General features: G+C 44.2%; 1 protein-coding gene across 1 annotated transcript in view; it reads right to left on the reverse strand.

Annotated features, from left to right (window-relative positions):
- LOC311223763 (exocyst complex component 3-like protein 2) overlaps window positions 1-21,261 on the reverse strand; it is a 158,382-nt gene that overhangs the window by 40,100 nt on the left and 97,021 nt on the right. Inside the window, exons 4-6 of the mRNA XM_084308532.1 lie at window positions 5,327-5,437; window positions 4,978-5,133; window positions 1,147-1,265 (exon numbers count right to left, since the gene is read on the reverse strand). Of these exons, the coding sequence (XP_084164658.1) occupies window positions 1,147-1,265; window positions 4,978-5,133; window positions 5,327-5,437 (386 nt within the window). The remainder of the gene's footprint in view (window positions 1-1,146; window positions 1,266-4,977; window positions 5,134-5,326; window positions 5,438-21,261) is intronic.

Here is a 21,261-nt window from a genome sequence, read left to right on the forward strand (position 1 = left end):
GGTGGGGGGGCTGCTTTGTAGGTGTGATCTGGTGCTGGTGTCGATGGGTGGGGGGAGGGGTGTGGGGAGGCCACTCTGGTCAAAGCGGTTGAAAAACGAGTTGAACTCGTTTGCACGCTCTGGAGGGCCCTCCACAGCTGTGCCCTGCTGTTTGAAACCAGTGATCTTCCTGACCCCCGCCCACACCTCCCTGGTGTTGTTGGCCTGTAGTCTGCCCTCCAGCCTGTCCTTGTAGCTGACCTTGGCTGCCCTTAGCTCTTTTTTGAGCTCCCTTTGGACAGCCCTGGCCTGCTCAGTGTCCCCTGCCATGAAGGCCCTCTTTTTCCTGTTTAGCAGGTGTTTAATGTCCTTGCTAATCCAGGGTTTATTGTTTGAGAAGCAGCGTACCCTCTTTGTGGGTACGATGCTCTCCTCACAGAACCTGATGTAGTCTGTGATGCAGTGGGATAGTCCATCAATGTCATCACCGTAAGCCCTCTCAAACATATCCCAGTCTGTCGACCTGAAACACTCCTGTAGCTCCTCCTCGACGTCGTCAGACCACTGTGGGACAGACATGGTGGTCGGAGGCTGTCTCTTAATGAGAGGCGTGTATGTGGATACAAGCCTCACAAGGTTGTGGTCTGACTGGCCGAGGGGGGGCAGGGAAGTCGCACTGAAAGCCTCCTTCACGTTAGCATACAGGAGGTCCAGAGTTTTGTCTCCCCTGGTTTTGCAGGTGACATACTGGGTGAAGTTTGTCAGGGTCTTGTTCAGTCTGACATGGTTGAAGTCCCCATTGATAAAAATAAATGCATCCGGGTGTTTTGTCTGAAGCGCCGCGACGGTGGAGTGTATGACGTCACTCGCCTGCGCCGCCGCCGCGCTGGGTGGAATGTAAACAGTGAGATTAGGGAATAAATGTAAGTCTATGGAATGTCCCCACAAACCATCAAAACATGGCTCTGTTTGTCTCTGTTTGTGTGTGTGTGTGTGTGTGTGTGTGTGTGTGTGTGTGTGTGTGTGTGTGTGTGTGTGTGTGTGTGTGTGTGTGTGTGTGTGTGTGTGTGTGTGTGTGTGTGTGTGTGTGTGTGTGTGTGTGTGTATGCGTGCGTGCGTGCGTGCGTGCGCGTGTGTGTGTGTGTGTGTGCGTGTGTGTGTACACACCTGTTATATATGTTGTGGAGCCAGTCCAGTAGAGAGTATATGTCAGTGATCTGTAGCTGGTCATCAGTGATGGCCTCTAGTCGCCTAGCAACCGCTTGATGGTAGCTCTGCACATAAACCTGTAGCAGGGGCAGAGGTCAGAGGTCATGTCAGGGTCAAGATCATGGGATAATTTGCCCGAAATCCTAGACTGAAGACATGGCTGCTTGACGCTTGTTCAAGTCTGTTCCAATGTGGTCACCTGGTACATTTGCATTTGGGTTAAAGGACTACTGTAACACTAGACAACAGGAAGATTTTACTGCGCTATAGATACAAGGACTAACACTAGACAACAGGTAGATATGACTGGGCTCCTGATACAAGGACTAACACTAGACAACAGGTAGATATGACTGGGCTATACAGTAGATACAAGGACTAACACAGACTAGACAACATGACCGAGCTATAGATACAAGGACTAACACTAACAATAGAATAGAATAGAATAGAATAGAATAGAATAGAATAGAATAGAATAGAATAGAATAGAATAGAAATACTTTATTCATCCCCAGGGAAATTTGGCACTACAAATCGCTCACAGTAAACAGTAAACATTTAGGTAGACAAAAACAAAGTCACGAATACGAATAAAAATAAGCCTAAGAATAAAATACGGTCCGGGATATAAATGTCCTATGTTATGTATATACAATCTAATATAAAATATAGAGTAAAAATATACAGAAATATACAGTAAGTGCACAGTACAATGTTGGTTTAAAAGTAAAAGTCCAGGAAGATGGTACTGTCACCCTGTGTTCAGTGATGCAGTGAGGCACAGTGATGCATTATAAAGTCTGATGGTTGTCGGAATGAAGGACTTCCTGTGCCGTTCAGTGCTACATCTTGGGAGTCCTTCTGTCAGCCAAGTCTGTGTATAGTGGGTTGGAGGGGTTGTCCCTGATGGCCTGGAGCTTAGCAAGGCTCCTCCTCTTCTCCGCCACCACCGCTAGAGAGTCCAGCTCCACCCCAACCACGTTACTGGCCTTCCTGACCAGCTTATCCAGCCTGTTTGCGTCCCCCGCTCTCAGTCCGCTGCCCCAGCAGGTCACAGCATACAAGAAGGCGCCCGCCACCACCGACTCGTAGAACATCCTCAACATCCTTGTACAGACGTTGAAGGATCTCAGCCTTCTGAGGAAGTAGAGTCGGCTCTGGCCCTTCTTGTAGAGTGCCTCTGCGTATTTTGAACCGTTCAGTTTATTGTCGATGTGTACACCGAGGTATTTGTAATTCTCAACCGTGTCCACATCGACTCCCCTGATGGAAACAGGGCTCACAGATGCACTCCTCCTCCTTCCCAGATCCACAACCAGGTAAATATTCGTTTTGAATTGTATTTGCTGTATTTTGTGGCTGTAAAAAGTTTGTTTACATTTGTTTATGCTTGGTTACTATATTCTGATGTACAATGGGTTCCAAAGAAAGTACCAAATAGTTTTACGTCTTCAAATCAAACTCTTGTGTAAGTGAATACACATCACGTTGATATGTTTTAGTTTCTTTTGTAAATCACCAATTACATGACAGGTTACTGTTATTACACCTCCACTAACCTGAACGGCTGAAAGGGCTGGTACCCCTCAGGGTAAACTAACCTGAAAGGGCTGATACTCCTCAGCAGTGGTGGCTGGTGAAAAATATTCTAGGTGGGGCAATGCCCTATTCAATCAGTTTCAGTAACTACAGTATATAACCTGTTATGGTAAATATTATATGTTTCATCCTATTACATAATTTGTACAGCTTACTGGGTATGTTCATAGCTCTGTTTAAATACATATTTCTCGGTACAAAGCTTTAACTAGTTTAACTAGTCAAGACACTAGGGCAGGGGTCGGGAACCTATGGCTCGCGAGCCATATATGGCTCTTCTGGTGACAGCATATGGCTCCCAGAATTTTTTTAGTAAAAAAAAATTATTTTCTATTTATTTTTGTAATACTTGTGTCATTTTAAAGTAAACAGAAATTAGTTTTGAAGATACAGCTAATAGTATCTGTAGCTGAAGATATAGCGAGCAGAGCTGGCGAGGGAACACAAGTGGACAGAAATGAAAAATCTTCAACCTGAAGACCAGCTGATTCTTAAAACTTGGAACGAGCTTCCTGTGACATACCACACAATGCAGCGTGAGTATTGCCGTATTGACCATGTTTGGCTCTACATATGCATGTGGGCAGTCATTCTCGCATATGAGGAACATTAAGACCAACCTACGCTCACGTTTAACTGATGGAAGCCTCAACGCCTGCATGAAGCTCAATCTCACCACGTATGAACCAGATTACAAGGCCATCAGCAAAACCATGCAGCACCAGAAGTCGCATTAAAAGTAAGACATATTTAATTTATTATATGTTAAAAATACTATATGGCTCTCAATGAAATATATTTAGAAATATTTGGCTTTTATGGCTCTCCCAGTCAAAAAGGTTCCTGACCCCTGCACTAGGGTGACAGTCTTACCAGTGTTCTTAAAACAACGACCAAGGCCCAGGACAGCTTGACATAGATATGACATGTGCAAGAAAATCACATCTTGTTCTTTTCTTGTTATTTTCATCAGTCTTGTGTGAGACATGACAAAACCTGAAATGTTTTCATCTTTGTTTTCACTTTCCCAGCCGGTGTATTTAATTGTAAGTCTGACCAGAGCTCGATCTCACTTTGTCGTCAGACACGTGTGTACACTTGTGTATACTTTTCTGTGGCCACAGAAATAAAACTATGTTCTTTTGATACAACTTGACTCATCTGCATTTCTACAGTTTCACTGTTTGGCTCCTTTAAAATATTCCACAAAAAACCAGACCTGCAAACTGATAAGAGGTGAAAAAGGTGACATGTTTGTAAACCATGTGCATTGTCCCCCAGAAGAAAATCGTTGTGATTTTAACATGTAAACGAAGCACAAAATAAAGGGAAAAGACAACCCGTATCCGGGTCTAACAGCACTACAATTACATTTTCATATCATAATATCATAACGCAGAGGCTGAGACTCACCTTTTTTGCTGCCGGTAGAACATTGCCGAGCCGCCACGTGTCGCGCTAACCCTTCGAGAAGCTTTGTGGTCCGGGCTTGAACTTCCCATAAATGTGTCTCCATAAATCCATTTAGTTAGATCCAGCACTGAATGTATCTTGTGATTATTATACATTTTTCGACGACGACAACAAGTCAACAACTATTAGTGTTAGTTATTTCCTGGTTGGCGTGATTCCGGACGTGATGTCAAACGAATGCCACACGCTCAGCCAATAGACAATTCGTTTTATTAGTGTGACTTATGTATGACGAAAGCACGTAAGGGCTTGCACTAAAATAACCCATAGAAATGCATTGGAGGTCGTGGTGTTTGAAAAAGTAATGCCAACACATGAATGTATGAGAGGACTGAGGGGCGATCCATGGAGTCAGACAGTGATTCTGAGATTCATTCCAGGACAAAATTAGATGCTGCGGCCAATTGGACTATGATATTCAGAGGCAGGATTTTTTTAATTATTATTATATTTATCATACATCATCATAATTTTTGGGGGGGGGTGTAAAAAAATAAATATATATATTGCCTGTGGCAGGGAGGGCGACGCACAAATCGCCATAATCAGTCAGCCCCTGCTCCTCAGGGTAAACTAACCTGAAAGGGCTGGTACTCCTCAGGGTAAACTAACCTGAAAGGACTGGTACTCCTCAGGGTAAACTAACCTGAAAGGGCTGGTACTCCTCAGGGTAAACTAACCTGAAAGCGCTGGTACTCCTCAGGGTAAACTAACCTGAAAGGGCTGGTACTCCTCAGGGTAGACAGGTACAACGTTCCTCTGGGCGGCTCCGAGGTCCTCCACCACCCTGCTCCTGATGCGGTCCAGATAGCTCGCCAGCTCCCCGGCCTGGAACTCTGTTCTCTGGGGTAAGGAACCATCTGCAGCCCCCTGGGAAACGGAACAGTATATTACAGTAGAACAGAATGTTGAATGTAGAATAGAATTCCTAAGCAATTACAGTATTTGACGTGATCCAGGGAGCTAGCTAATTCCCCAGGTAGAATATAATAGAATATGATAGAATATTCTCCATAATGGACCTGCTTTATTTATGCCAGGTTCATTGTTAGCTAAGGTTTACCTGAACAGCTTCTGTCCAGCGATGTCTGAGCTGCCGGGGCCGTGGGCCACCAGGGGCCGCTCTCTCACTCTGGGCCCAGTCCCTGTCAGCCTGCTCCTCCTGCTGGAGAACCTAGGAACAACACAACATCTTAGACTGGCGGTGTGACTACTGGTTTCACTACTGGTTAAACTACTGGTGTGATTACTGGTGTGACTACTGGTGTGACTAATGGTGTGACTACTGGTTTCACTACTGGTGTGACTACTGGTGTGACTACTGGTGTGACTACTGGTTTCACTACTGGTGTGACTACTGGTTTCACTACTGGTTTCACTACTGGTGTGACTACTGGTTTCACTACTGCTGTGACTACTGGTGTAACTACTGGTTTCACTACTGGTGTGACTACTGGTGTGACTACTGGTGTGACTACTGGTTTCACTACTGGTGTGACTACTGGTGTGACTACTGGTTTCACTACTGGTGTGACTACTGGTTTCACTACTGGTGTGACTACTGGTGTGACTACTGGTGTGCCTACTGGTGTGACTACTGGTTTCACTACTGGTGTGACTACTGGTGTGACTACTGGTGTGACTACTGGTTTCACTACTGGTGTGACTACTGGTGTGACTACTGGTTTCACTACTGGTTTCACTACTGGTGTGACTACTGGTTTCACTACTGGTGTGACTACTGGTTTCACTACTAGTGTGACTACTGGTTTCACTACTGGTGTGACTACTGGTGTTACTACTGGTTTCACTACTGGTTTCACTACTGGTGTGACTACTGGTGTGACTACTGGTGTGACTACTGGTTTCACTACTGGTGTGACTACTGGTTTCACTACTAGTGTAACTACTGGTTTCACTACTGGTTTCAATACTGGTGTGACTACTAGTGTGACTACTGGTTTCACTACTGGTTTCACTACTAGTGTGACTACTGGTTTCACTACTGGTTTCACTACTAGTTTCACTACTGGTTTCACTACTAGTGTGACTACTGGTTTCACTACTGGTTTCACTACTGGTTTCACTACTAGTGTGACTACTGGTTTCACTACTAGTGTGACTACTGGTTTCACTACTGGTTTCACTACTAGTTTCACTACTAGTGTGACTACTGGTTTCACTACTGGTTTCACTACTAGTTTCACTACTAGTGTGACTACTGGTTTCACTATTGGTTTCACTACTAGTGTGACTACTGGTTTCACTACTGGTTTCACTACTGGTTTCAATACTGGTGTGACTACTGGTGTGACTACTGGTTTCACTACTGGTGTGACTACTGGTTTCACTACTGGTTTCACTACTAGTTTCACTACTGGTGTGACTACTGGTTTCACTACTGGTGTGACTACTGGTTTCACTAATGGTGTGAGTACTGGTTTCACTACTGGTTTCAATACTGGTTTCACTACTGGTGTGACTACTGGTTTCACTACTGGTGTGACTAGTGGTTTCACTACTGGTTTCAATACTGGTTTCAATACTGATGTGACTACTGGTGTGTCTACTGGTTTCACTACTAGTTTCACTACTGCTTTCACTACTGCATTCACTACTGGTTTCACTACTGGTGTGGCTACTGGTGTGGCTACTGGTTTCACTACTGGTTTCACTACTGGTGAGACTACTGGTTTCACTACTGGTGTGGCTACTGGTTTAACTACTGGTGTGACTACTGGTTTAACTACTGGGCTCACTACTGATGAATAGTAGTAGTAGTAGTAGTAGTAGTAGTAGTAGTAGTAGTAGTAGTAGTAGTAGTAGTAGTAGTAGTAATATAAGTAGTAGTAGTAGTTGTTGTTGTAGTAGTAGTAGTAGTAGTAGTAGTAGTAGTAGTAGTAGTAGTAGTAGTAGTAGTAGTAGTAGTAGTAGTAGTAACAGTAGCAGTTGTAATAGTAGTAGTATTAGCAATGGTAGTAGTAGCAATGGTAGTAGTAGTAATAGTAGTAGTAGTAGTAGTAGTAGTAGTAGTAGTAGCAGTAGTAGTAGCAGTAGTAGTAGAATAAGAGGTAGTAGTAGTATTAGTAGTAATATTAGTAATAGTAGTAGTAGTAGTAGTAGTAGTAGTAGTAGTAGTAGTAGTAGTAGTAGTAGTAGTAGTAGTAGTAGTAGTAGTAGTAGTAGTAGTAGTAAAATAGGTAGTAGCAGTAGTAATAGTAGTGGTAGCAGCAGTAGTAGTAGTAGTAACAGCAGTAGTAGAATAGGTAGTAGTAGCAGCAATAGTAGTAGTAGTAGTAGTAGTAGTAGTAGTAGTAGTAGTAGTAGTAGTAGTAGTAGTAGTAGTAGTAGTAGTAGTAGTAGTAGTAGTAATATAAGTAGTAGTAGTAGTAGTGGTAATAATAATAGTAATAATAATAATAATAATGGATTGGATTTATATAGCGCTCTTCACCGACCCAGAGCGCTTCACAGAGTCCATTATTCGTTCATACACAGTCATACCGGTGGTGGTAAGCTACAATTGCAGCCAGAGCTGCCCTGAGGCCCTGAGTAGTACTGAGTAGTAGTAATAGTAGTAGTAGTAGTAGTAGTAGTAGTAGTAGTAGTAGTAGCAGTAGTAGTAATAGTAGTAGTAGTAGTAGTAGTAGTAGTAGTAGTAGTAGTAGTAGTAGTAATAGTATAAGTAGTAGTAGTAGTAGTAGTAATAGTATAAGTAGTTGTAGTAGTAGTAGTAGTAGTAGTAGTAGTAGTAGTAATAGTCAAACTTGTTTTCACACAGGCACCATCCCCTCGATATGGAACAAGGCCATTATTAACATTAAGCCCATCCCCAAATCTGCAAAAGCAGAGTCCCGTCAAATTACATAGGTATTAGTTTGATCAGTACAGTTTATAAATTATATTCAAGTGTTCTTAATAATAGATTAAATAAATACTTAGAATATAATGAAATGTTGGTGGATGAGCAGAATGGGTTTAGGGCTAAGAGAGCTTGTATTGATCATGTTTTTGTTTTATCATCGGTGGTGAGAGCCAGATTGGACGAGGGCAAGAATACATTTGTTTGCTTTGTTGACTTTAAAAAAGGCTTTGATTGGATTAATAGAGAGCTTTTGGATTATAAATTAATTTGTTCTGGTATTGATGGTCTATTTTAGAAGGCTATCAAAATACTGTATAAAGCCCCATCTGCCTGTCTGCAGCTGAATGATGTTAGGACCTGCTGGTTCCCGACTCCATTCGGTGTAAAACAGGGAGATGTGCTTTCTCCCACTTTGTTCTCCCTTTATGTTAATGACCTGGCGCAAGAAATTAAGCAAGCCAATCTTGGTATTCCAGTCGATAACATAATCCTAAATGTAACTGAGGGGTACAATTCCCTGACTGTATTAATAAGTATGGTATCATTAAACCACTACTGTCTTATGTACATTACTACTGGCCATACAGTACACAGGTATATGATGAGAACACCTCCACAATGACACGGTTCCACACAAAACTGGGTTTAAGAATATTTATTAGCAGCAATGATAGTATATATAACAATACTTTACTTAGGGTGCGCTTATAAGGCAAAAGAATGTGCGTAAGCAAATCAATAACGTATGTCCATTCTCATATTACGCAGGAGATAATGAATACAACCTGAATCTTAGGAATTATATCTATGGTACTCTAGTAAGGTAGCGGGAGATAATAGTAGGGTCCCTCCGGTTGTAAGCCAGCAAGGGGAGAGGAAATGTCGGTAGCAAAGTCTGGATCAACGGGGACTCAATAAGCTCCTGCTACGGGAGACGGTACACTACTCCCTTGATCAGCAGACGAAAGCAGCAGCTATTCTCCGGTATGCAGCTCCGCACTGAAGAAAGCTAGCCAGCCTCGGGCGTCTTAGAGGCGGGCTCGACGATGCTCCTCACAGGGTAAATCCCACACAGTTGTGGGTGTAGACGATTCTCCGCTCCAATGGTCAGGACCAAAGCAAATATAATCCAGCCGAAAAGGGCTATGTAGTCGTCGGGTAGGTTATCCAGTGTACATAATCCACACGGTCCTCGTCTAGGGCTCCTCGGGTGAAGGCGCCAGGGTAAGCTGCCCAGCCTGGATAAGCACACTAGCTGGTGCGAGGAAGCGTTGGTGATGCTGGTCACTGTAGAACGGTAGCCGCACGATACACTATACATAAATAGACTATTACTGAATTAATAGAATAGGTCGAACTCGATGGTACAGCGTTAAACTCTGATACTTCAGTTATCAATTCGCACGCGGTCTCAATGCTCTATTTGGGGCCAAACAGGCCATACTTCACCGCACGTTGTATCGTGGGTGAGGCTTCACTTGGGTAACTCGAACTAGGTTAACTAACTGCTGTATCCACCTGCGCCGTATTTATACGTTAGGCGAACAAACTAGTACCAGCCTTATTCCTGTCTCGTATTCTTACGCAGAGCCGTTCATGTCCAGGCAAGTCTGTGGCGGTGACTTTGAACCAGACCCTGGGGGTATGGCAGTGGCGCCTAAGGGACCGCTGTCCAATAAGAGAACGAAATATTATGGTCTGTACTAGGTTAAAGGGATATTCCGTGTATATGTATAAAGAATACACAAGGGATATCAGACGATATACAAATATTATGCAATATATATCAATCAATAAATATATATATTCGGTTTAATCTGATCCTTCGTAACAGCCGCCTCCTAATTAGTCCCACCTAATTAGATAAGCAGAGACAGATTAACCGCACTGTCCACTACTTAATGTCCGTTGTGAGGAGTAGGGCAATTCACAAAGTCAGGGGTCATGGTCGTCATTAAGTGAGTCGGGGAGCCTTGGCAACTCTATCAGCCTCGCCACGGGCCGGGTGTAGGTCCGCCCTTGGACGAGCACTTCTGCCGCTCTGACCTTTCCGTCGGCACCAGTGATCACTTTGCTTACGCGGCCGGCCGGCCACATAGCTCGGGGTAGTGACTGGTCTATGATCATGACGACTGGACGGGATGAAGGGGGGCTTAGGAGGAAGCGGGCCTGAGACTGCTTTGATCTGTGCTTGGCTGTGCCTCCTCCTCCTCCGTCTGTTTCTCTTGTTCGCTCTGTACCCTGTCTGAGGAGGGGCCGGTTCCGGCCGCCCCGTCAAGGAGTCGCTTGGGGTGCTGGGTTCGAGGTCAGCTACGTCTGGAGCGCAGCTGAGGGGGGTGGAGTTCCGAACTCCCTCTTGTGCCCACGGTTCTCTCACAGGCCTCTCGCTTAATGTCAATAGCCTCTCAACGGGCTGTACGAGGGAGTGACCGGTGTCGCTCGCCTTTGTGTGTAGGCAGCGTGTCGACGTGGGTTGACTGTCAAGTCCGTAGAGGGGGCCCTGGAGCGTCCACCCCAGTCGGGTCTGAACCGCGACTGGGCATCCTTTGGGTCCGATGTGGGCCGCCTCGTTGGTCGAGGGCTACTAGAGCCGCGGTGTATGGGGTAGTAGAGTTGGAATATGCCAGCGCTATATTGTGCGCTCTGGGCACCTTCAGGTGCTTGAGTAGGATAGCATACTTGTACGTTTCATCCGGTACATCGGACATCATTGTCTCTAAGCACATTCGTAGCTCTGTGTACTGTGCTCTGTTCTCGTGTGTGAAAAATGTATATGAAAAAACGACTATACTGTACCTCCATTTATTTGTTCATGTTCAACAAATGATTTGTTAAGACATTCATAAAACATCTATAAATCATTTGCAGATGCTATTGTGTGCCCTAATCTAAAGTGAAGCCTATTCATCATTAACAAATGTCTAATAGTTTGTTTATTTGTGTACTTTTATGAATACACATAAAGCAATTACCAGACTTGTCTTTTCATGTTTAACAAATTATTTGAATTATGTGTTTGTTCCTAATGTGTGCTCAGTATATTGCGGTATGTGATGACACAAGGGTAATAATTATTTGTATTTTCAGGCTGTATAGGTGCCGATACAGCCTGAAAATACAAATAATTATTACCCTCGTGTCATCATCACATACCACAATATACTGAGCACACATTAGGAACAAACACATAATTCAAATGTAATGTTAGCGCCCACCACATCAAGTACGTCTACACAACATATAAGAGTTGTAGGTCGGAAATGATGGAAAAAGGTGTTTAGCCTGCTCATACAGTACCTTTAAAGCGTGGGGCAGCACGAATAACTTGGCTCTGCTAATGTATCGTGCTTCCATTCAACAGACGGCAACACACGTGAAGTCAAGTCTCACTCGTGTGATACTTCCTCTACATACTCTGTCAATACCTGGCCAGGGTACTCCTGGGTCCTAGTGCCCCCCATGTTACACTATATGTTATGCACATGTATTTTATATGTTAATAAAAATTGCATTTATCTATAGTCCTAATTCTGTCACTGTTTGATGTCACAAAGAAGGGTGTATCCTAAAGGTGGGTGAAGGTGATGAAAAAGTAAACAAATAAATAACTGTATTAGACATTTGTTAATGATGAATAGACTTCACTTCAGATTAGGGCACACAATAGCATCTGCAAATGATTTATAGATGTTTTATGAATGTCTTAACAAATCATTTGTTAAAGGCCAACTTGCAGGTTAAACCCTACTCTTCAATTATGGGTAGTTTACATCATTGGTATCTAATTTCATTATTTATTTTTTTCCATTTGACGCCGGAAATTCCACTCAGAAAGGGTTAAAAAGGTCCACGCATGAATAACATGTACGGAGCAATTGAAAAAGCTTATCAGACACTAGCAAGGCCGTGACGTCACTTCAGGCAACTTATGCCTTATGCCCGTCCGGGTCGCTAGAAGCCTTTTTACAACGCATCCACGTTTCCGGGTTCCCGTTTTGCGCTCTGATTGGCCAGATCATGTGACATGACACAAGTTTCCACACTGGTTAAGCTTAGGCACTCTTCGAAGTTGGTTAAGGTTAGAGTTTGTCTTAGAGCGTGACGGCAAGTTCTTTCGCCGGTTAAGCTTAGGCACTCTTTCGAAGTTGGTTAAGGTTAGACTTTGTCTTAGAGCATGGCGATAGAACGCCAGGTAGTTTGCAGGCTGTTCGACGCGGAAATGGGCAAACACGCTATTGGGCGCACATGTCACATGACCTGGCCAATCAGAGCGCCGGAAACGCGGATGCGTTGTAAAAAGGCTACACGCGTCCGGGTCATAGTACTACTGGCTATGGCTCTGGCTAACGTTAGCATTATGGCTACTGTTGTGAACCATTTTAAATCGGGGCATGTAAAAGAGTTTTGGGAACGAGTAAAATGTGCAGGTCCTCTTCTCAGACCTGTGGGGCAAAGCACTGCACACGCATCATGCCGGTTAGCAAGCTACACGTCACGGCATGTTGATACGATAGCAGCCCCTCGGATAGCACTCGGTGCATCACAGTCACGAAAGGGGCTACCACGATAGCTATTAGCTAACTAACGTTAACGTTACAAGCTCAAACACCTTATAACTACTACTATTGTCGTGTCCATAAGTTCCCTGGCAGAATACTTGTGAGGACAAAGGTATACAAAGAGGAGAGAACCATTTTAAATCGAGGCATGTTAGGAGTTTCGAGAATGCTGGCTACCAAGCTAGCTAACTTAGCTACTAACGTTATATACACAATATGTACAACAACACAATGATTTACATTATTACAAATATGGTAACGTGGTTGTGGCGTTTACAAATAGTGGTTAGCTTTAGAGATGAATGGCTATGATCACGGAGCAATAGTGTTAGGTGAAACAGATACATTTTCATTCATTCACTCCTCGGCTAGTAGTAGCAAGGCTCTCTGCTTCCTGCCACTACCTGCCTGTGACTCTCAGAGCCCCTGCTGCCCTGCACCTGATGTGACGTCATCATTAAGATGACACATGCACGTTATGAACCATGGATTAAAATATGCATGTGCGTGGAGGTTGTGGTTTGGTCGACAAAATGTTTGATAAAAACGTTAAAACTGGGTCAATTTCGATACATTCTTTTCCCCTCTTCATGAAAGTCACTGTTGGCCTAGTCACATTGTTTATTGAACAAAAATACAACCTGCAAGTTGGGCTTTAAACATGAAAAGACAAGTCTGGTAATTGCTTTGTGTGTATTCATAAAAGTCCACAAATAAACAAACTATTAGACATTTGTTAATGATGAATAGGCTTCACTTTAGATTAGGGCACACAATAGCATCTGCAAATGATTTATAGATGTTTTATGAATGTCTTAACAAATCATTTGTTGAACATGAACAAATAAATGGAGATACAGTATAGTAATTTTTTCATATCCATTTTTCAAAGCATCTACAAATGTGTTATTACACATTAAACAACATTATTTAATGATGAACAAATCAAGTACAAGCAATGTTGATAATGAGTTATAAATAATGTAAAAACAATTTTTTTTTCTTTTTTTTTGTTGATCTTTTTCCCCCTCCATTTTCCTCCGATTTTCGCCCATCCCAATGTTAGTCGTTATGCCAATTCCCAATCCCCTTCCTGGTCGCTGCGCACTTACCCCCCACAGTCGGTCTGGGAGAGTGGAGGCTATCACGTGCTTCCTCCGACACACGTCCAGCCAATCAACCGCTTCTTTTCACCTGGCAGCGCGGATTCTCATTGAGAGGGCGTAGCATGTGGAAGGATCACACTATCCCACTCAAGTCCTATCCGCGCTTAGCAGGCGCCCCGACCGAACTGTAGGAGTCGCTGTTTACAACGACCCGGACCCACCCCGCCAGCTTCTCCCACCCTCTAATACTGCCAATTGTATTAGTGTGAACGGCCAGCCAAGCTGGTGACAACCCCGGAGCTGTGAGCTGGTGGTTTGGTGACGAACGCAATCTCCGTTACGCCACCTGACCGCCCGTAGAACTAATTTGTAAATGTTATACAAATATAGTTATAAATGATTTAATAATAATTTACGAATGTATATAAATGGTTTGTTCATGATTAGTTAATTATCTACAAATACCTTATACAGGTCTTATAACTGAGTGTTATTATAAAGTGTTACCAGATTTTATTTACTGAACCTTATGTAATGTTACATTTAAAGAGAGGATGGAGGTCTCTGTGTGCCCAGTTAAAGGGGAACTATTTTGCAATTTTTTTCACTATTTGGGCAATTTTACACTATTCCTGTGAGTCTATGGAACACATCTGTAAGTTTTCTTTTTCAATACAATTCATTGTTTTGTATTTTTAATCAAGTACTTTGGTGCACCACTTTCTGCCCTGCCAGATTCCAAGCTGTTTTTGGCTGGGCTCCGCCCATTCTCGCAATGCGCTTTGAGTGACAGTCACCCTCCTGCACTGGCAGATAAGAGAGAGAGAGATAGAGAGGGGTAGAGAGAGGGAGGGAGAGACAGATAGAGAGAGGGAGAGAGAAATAGAGAGGGAGAGAGAGAGACGAGAGATCGCTCCAAGAGCGCTCGTCTGCGTGTGCGCGTGTGTGAGCGGCTCAAGTCGCGAGTGTCTGTGTCAAAAGCAGGGGGAGAGACAGAGGAGATTGCACAGAGACTCGCACGCACCGTATGAGCCTCTCTCTCTCTCCATCTGTCCCTCCCTTTTGTTTTTCCACTTCCCCTTGTACACCGACTTGAGGAGGGTTTTATTTGAGAATGTTCAATTTGTAAATCCGGATTTGTTTAGGCAGTCTGAGAGTTGTATGTTGAGTTGTTTTGCAGGATTTCTGTTGAAGTATATTGTTTACAGCTTGTTTATTTTGTTTAATTTTTTGTGGCCATCTTGGTCTATATACTTATTGTTAAGTATACTATATACTTATTGTTTATGTGTCTTGTAAGCCCATTTGGGCTGGGCATATATCTGTATGTAAGACACACAAAAATCAATCAATCAGTAGTAGAATAGGTAGTATTAGTAGTAGTAGTACTACTCGGAGCGATATCTCCACCCCTTTTTCCCCTGCCCTACGTTCTCTCCTCTCCTGCCCCCCCCCCCCAGGTTTACCTTACTCACTTCCAGACTGTCTCCCCTACTGACTCCTGTATTTGTTATCCGTTTCTCATGGTTTTATGTTCTTGTGTATTCATATTGTTATCCGTTTGCCTGTGGTTCTATGTTTCTTTGTTTTTTGCCTATTGTCAGCGACTTTGGATCATTGAAAAGCGCTATACAAAATAAATGAATTATTATTATTATTATTATTATTAGTAATAGTAATAATAGTAGTAGAAGATGTAGTAGTATTAATAGTAATAGTAGTAGTAGTAGTAGTAGTAGTAGTAGTAGTAGTAGTAGTAGTAGTATTAGTAGTAGTAGTAGTAGTAGAAGAGATAGTAGTAGTAGTAGTAGTAGTAGTAGTAGTAGTAGTAGTAGTAGTAGTAGTAGTAGTAGTAGTAGTAGTGGTAGTAGTAGTAGTAGTAGTAGTAGTAGTAGTAGTAGTAGTAGTAGTAGTAGTAGTAGTAGTAGTAATAGTACTAGTGCCATTGGCTGTGGAAGTGGGTAGATTCCAAGGTAAACCTGAGGAGGAGCGGTTGTGTGTTCTATGTGATCTGGGAGTGGTGGAAGATGAATATCATTTTGTTTTTTATTGCCCTTTGTACACCGATTTGAGGAGGGCTTTATTTGAGAAAATTCAAATTGTAAATCCGGATTTGTTTTGGCAGTCTGAGAGTTGTATGTTGAGTTGTTTTTTGTGGAGGACATCTTCAGTTTTGCAGGATTCTTGGAGAAAGCATGGCACTTGAGACAAAACACACTATATCCTATGTAATTGTATATGAATTCCTCTTATTTCTTTGTTTACATACATTGCTTACAGCTTGTGTTATATTCTGTTTTATTGTATTTTCTTTTTTTGTCGCCATCTTGGTCTGTATGTCATAATTTGTCAAGTAATTTGGCAAGTATACTATTACTTATTGTTTATGTGTCTTGTAAGCCCATATGGGCTGGGCATACACCTGTATGTAAGACACGAAAATAAAAAAAACATCAAATCAAGTAGGAGTAGTAGTAGTAGCAGTAGTAGTAGTAGTAGTAGTAGTAGTAGTAGTAGTAGTAGTAGTAGTAGTAGTAGTAGTAGTAGTAGTAGTAGGAGTAGTAGTAGTAGTAGTAGTAGTAGTAGTAGTAGTAATAGTAGAATATGTAGTAGTAGTAGTAGTAGTAGTAGTAGTAGCAGTAGTAATAGTAGTAGTAGTAGTAGTAGTAGTAGTAGTAGTAGTAGTAGTAGTAGTAGTAGTAGTAGTAGTAGTAGTAGTAGTAGTAGTAGTTGTTGTGAAGGGCCAGATTAAACCGAATATATATATTTATTTATATATATATATTCAATTGTATTTGTATATTCTCTAATATTCCCTGATATCCCTTGTATATTCCTTGTACAATATGCATTGAATATCCATTCTAGCCTACTGAACATCCCATAATAGTCTCCATTCTACTATTGGTCGAGACCTTGGTGCCAGGCTGCCATACCCCCCAGACCCAGTTCAAACGTACCGCTCAACATGTACGAACAAGTCCTAGTTCCGCGTAGGAATCTGGCTACCGCACCACTAACGGTACTATTTGTTCATAGTGCGTATATATACTGCGCTACGAAAGTAGGACTTCCTTTTTAGTCCAGTTTCTTACCCTCCAATAGAGTGACAGACGTAAAGCCTCCCCGCGACGCCACGTGTGGGAGTAAGGCCAAGTTCGGCCTACCATCGGTATTGAGACATCGTGTATATTAATATTTGAATAGTCATATTTGGCACTATATCGTCGAGTTGGACGTAGTCTATTAAGCTAATAATAGTCTATTCATATGTAGTGCTTCGTGCGGTGAGAATACTATCGTAGTCAGTACCCCATCGTTTCGGGCAGAGAACTGGCTGCTTATCCAGGGTGGCCGACCCCATGTGAGGCTGCACCCGAGGAGCCCCAGAGCCGACGAGCGAGTAGGGATGGGAATCGAAAACCGGTTCCCGTTGGGAACCGGTTCCTAATTGGCCGATGCCTGGAACCGTGTGGCTCCTGTGACTTTCGATTCCCTTAACGCTGCCAGGTTTTTCCTACAGTTGCGCGCGTTAGCATGTAGCCATGGCAGACTCTATTTGATTCCTTAAGGGCTCGAAATTGCCTGGCTTTTGGTCATATGCTCCCGAAATGCTCCCGCTGTTTGGCTACTTCTATGTGCAGTGAAAACTACTTGAATGCTTTCATTGATTTAGTTTAGGGTGAGCTAAAATTAGCCGCGGAGCTATCGCTAGCTAACGTGAGCTAACGCTATTTAATCAAGCTCACAAAGAGAGATAAACAGCTGACAGCGGATAGTACAGGTACAAATACAATAAAACAGCGGGTGGGGACTGTTCTGTAAACATTGTACTCTTTAGTTCACATATAATAAGAGCCGGATTGTTTATTTACTAAGTCCGTCAGACAGGAAGTACCATGGTGCAACATACAAATGTGTCCGTGTAGCAACACAAGCCAATACCTACAGGACAGGGGCCCGGGGAGGGAGCTCTGTGTGTCTGTGTGTGTGTGTGTGTGTGTGTGAGACAGAAGTCAGAGGAATAACGACTGTTATTCAATAGATTAAATTAGTTTAAGAATAAAAAAATAAATACATTTTAAGAGAATCTCAAATACATTATTTTATTTAAGTGTAGGCTATAGTTAATGTTTTATTTTTTACAGTTTTTGTATTTTTCTGACATGGTAAATGGCTGCTTTTTTATATAGCGCTTTTATCCAAAGCGCTTTACAATTTGTTCCTTACATTTTACCCAATCACTCACACATTCACACAACGACGGCGCAGGCAACCATGCAAGGTGCCAACCTGCTCATCGGGAGCAGTTAGGGGTTAAGTGTCTTGCTCAAGGACACATCGACACGCTGCCCGGGAGGAGCGGGAATCGAACCGGGAACCTCCGGATTGCCAGACGACTGCTCTACCTCCCGAGCCACTGTCGCCCCTGACATGGGGGCTCAACAATAAATGACAATCAGAAATGTCAAGTTGCATGTTGTTATTCTAACCAGCTTAGTTCTGTTGCATTTCCAATTTATTTATTTAAATTATAAATTGATCAGGTATCGATAAGAGAATCGATAAAGAATCGAATCGATAAGCAGAATCGATAATGGAATCGTATCGATAAAATCCTATCAATTCCCATCCCTACGAGCGAGTGGACCTGCATACCGGATTATTCTACCGACGACAGCCCGCCTTCCCAGGCACGGATTATGCTTTGTATACAGTGATTATTCTATGGATAAAGACCAACACTGCCGTGTGTTGGAAACCCCCCCCCCCGGAGAGGACGACAGGTGAGGAGACGCTCTACACGACGAGGTCGCTTCACGTCTCTCCATCGTGGACCGGAGGAAGCCGGCCCACAGAGAGTCCAACTGCTTTCATCTGTGGATCGAGGATCGCTGAGGCACCGAGCCGCACAACCGTGGGTTCTCCCAGGATACCCTCGGCCAGACGGATACAGCCAGACTCTACCCCCCCCCCCCTTCTCCAGTTGTCTTACAAGCAACCGGAATTCCCCCCTAGTGTATCCAGTTCTATAATCATTAAAGTATCATTGCTATTATTCCTTAAATATTCCAGGTTGTATATTTACCGCCTGCGCCACCAGAGATTGGACGTTCTCTATTGATATACCAACGAATACTCATTTGCCATAAAAGTGCATCCTATTTCAAATCATAAATGTAATTAAGTGATTGCTCTACATACCTTTTGCTATGTATTAATTATTATTAAACGCAGACTTTCGACTTGGTACATTTGTGTTGGATCGTTTCATCTACGTGGGAGTGTTTACCATAATTATTTATGCCTAGTACTGGGTGGCCAGAGTCTAAAGTACAAGAGGTAGTGGTAGTAAGTATCATATCTAACAATACAGTCAGGGAATTGTACCCCTCAGTTACAATTGGTCCTTCGAGCCGGAGGGTAATTAGTGTAATATTAATATAGTGTTATTAATATTGAAATGGCCTATGATGAACACTCCACGAAACGATCCTCCTAACCAACGCCCGCAGCGCGAACGACGGCTCCCTCAGTACTTAGAGGCTTACGCTGTCAGTCAACAACCTAGTCTTCTACTAACAGTAAACGCGGTAAAACTAGAAAGTAAAAGTATGTCTAACCCCAACGCCCAGACTACCCCGACCATAGAGGCCCCTACGGGTTCTAATGTAACTGACCAAGTTCACGGTGGGGACCAGTGGGAACCAGACATGACTTCACACCCCGCCAGTACTGAAGAAGTAGTCCCCGATGAGTCCCGGGAGGAATACAACGCTACCGAGAGAGAACTCGGCACGGAAGAAGACGGGGAGAGCACCGTGGAGATAGAGCTCCAAGGCTCCGCAAGGAGTACCCCGAGGGAAGGCTCCCCTATACAACCGCCTTCTCCCAGCGAGGCAGAGAGGACCCTACAGCAGGCCTTCCTCATCAGCCTGAACGCCGCTGCTGAACGCGACCGACTGCAGATCCAGCAGCGGAGCGAAGAAGAGCATATACGTCTAGAAATAAGACGCATTCAGAGGGAAGAGAATGTGGCCCGAGACCGAGCAGACAGCCAGCGAGCAGCTGCTGGTGCTCTACGGGACGCAGAGCGCGACAGACAGCAAGCGCAACTAATAGAACAGCTGATCAGACGGACAACACCCTCTCCCTCCGCCAGAGGCTCCAGGAACTCGTCTAGACACACCTCCAGGGCGGCATCCCCTAGCCGAGTAAACAACCCTGAACTTGACCAACAGACGAGGTCTATACCCCCCACAGACCACCTCCCCCCACCGGTCCAAGCGAGACCTAGCAACCGGGAAGGAGCAGCATATCCTGTGGAGAGGCTAAACCAGAGACTACAAGCACTGGATGACCTAACTGAAGACGAAGAGGAAGAGGAGGAGAACCACGCCCGACGACAGCACAGTACTCTACCGGACCAGGAGGTCCGGTACAGCCCAGGCTATACTCCCGCGGAGCTGCGCTACAGACCCCCGACTCTATACCCGGGTGAGCACGACGCACGACCCGCACCGAGGAACAGCACCTGGACAAGCGGGCCATGGTACACTGCCGGTACCAGCCCATACCAAGGAGCGGGAGGAGACTCGCCTAGGAGGCCTCTCCCCCAACGCTCGCCGATGTATCCACAGTCAGCGTCATACATTGGCACGCCTATGGTACCCGACTTCACCCAAGAGAACCGGGCCCAGTATACAGAACTCCGCATGTGTCTGGAGACCATGTTGGTGGATGTATTGGATGAACGCCATAAATACGCCATCCTACTGAAGCACTTAAAGGTACCCCGCGCACATAATATAGCGCTCGCCTACGCGACTTCCACCACCCCATACACAGCAGCGCTGGTAGCATTGGACCAGAGGTATGGGCGCATATGGGATTACGTGATCCAGGAGATCCGACACATCGACCGCTTACCCCCAGCAATAGACAATCGAGCACTGGACGACCTGTCCATCAGAGTGCAGTCCCTGGTAGGGATGTTGGGAGCGCAGAGAGAGAAGGGGAGGCATGAACTTTACGCCAACTCAAATGTGGAAAGGATCTTGGAGAAGCTGCCGCCCGCTCGACAGGAGCGTTTTAGGCGGCAGAGAGACCACCGAGACCCGAATGGCCCCGAACCGAACCTCCTCGATCTAGCAGACTTCCTAGCGAGAGAAGTCAGCAGCCTACGGCTAGATACATTCGGACGGAGCACCCCTGGCTCCAGAGAAGGAACCAGACGACTAAATGATGGAAGAAGATCGGTGACTGTGATGCACCAATCGGAGTCAGTACCGAGCAGCAGGAGCCACAGTACCCCCTCCAGAACGGAGAAGTGGAAGATAGTGTGCCCCTACTGTGAGAAAGAACACTGGCTAGCGCAATGTGACTCCTTCCCCAAGCTGAACGCGGAGGAAGCAAGTCAATGGATAAAGTCCAACAAGCGCTGTTTTCGCTGTGCGCGCTCACACAT

Source organism: Notolepis coatsorum (genome assembly GCF_963971535.1).
Source record: "Notolepis coatsorum genome assembly, chromosome: 1".
NCBI lineage: Eukaryota > Metazoa > Chordata > Actinopteri > Aulopiformes > Paralepididae > Notolepis > Notolepis coatsorum.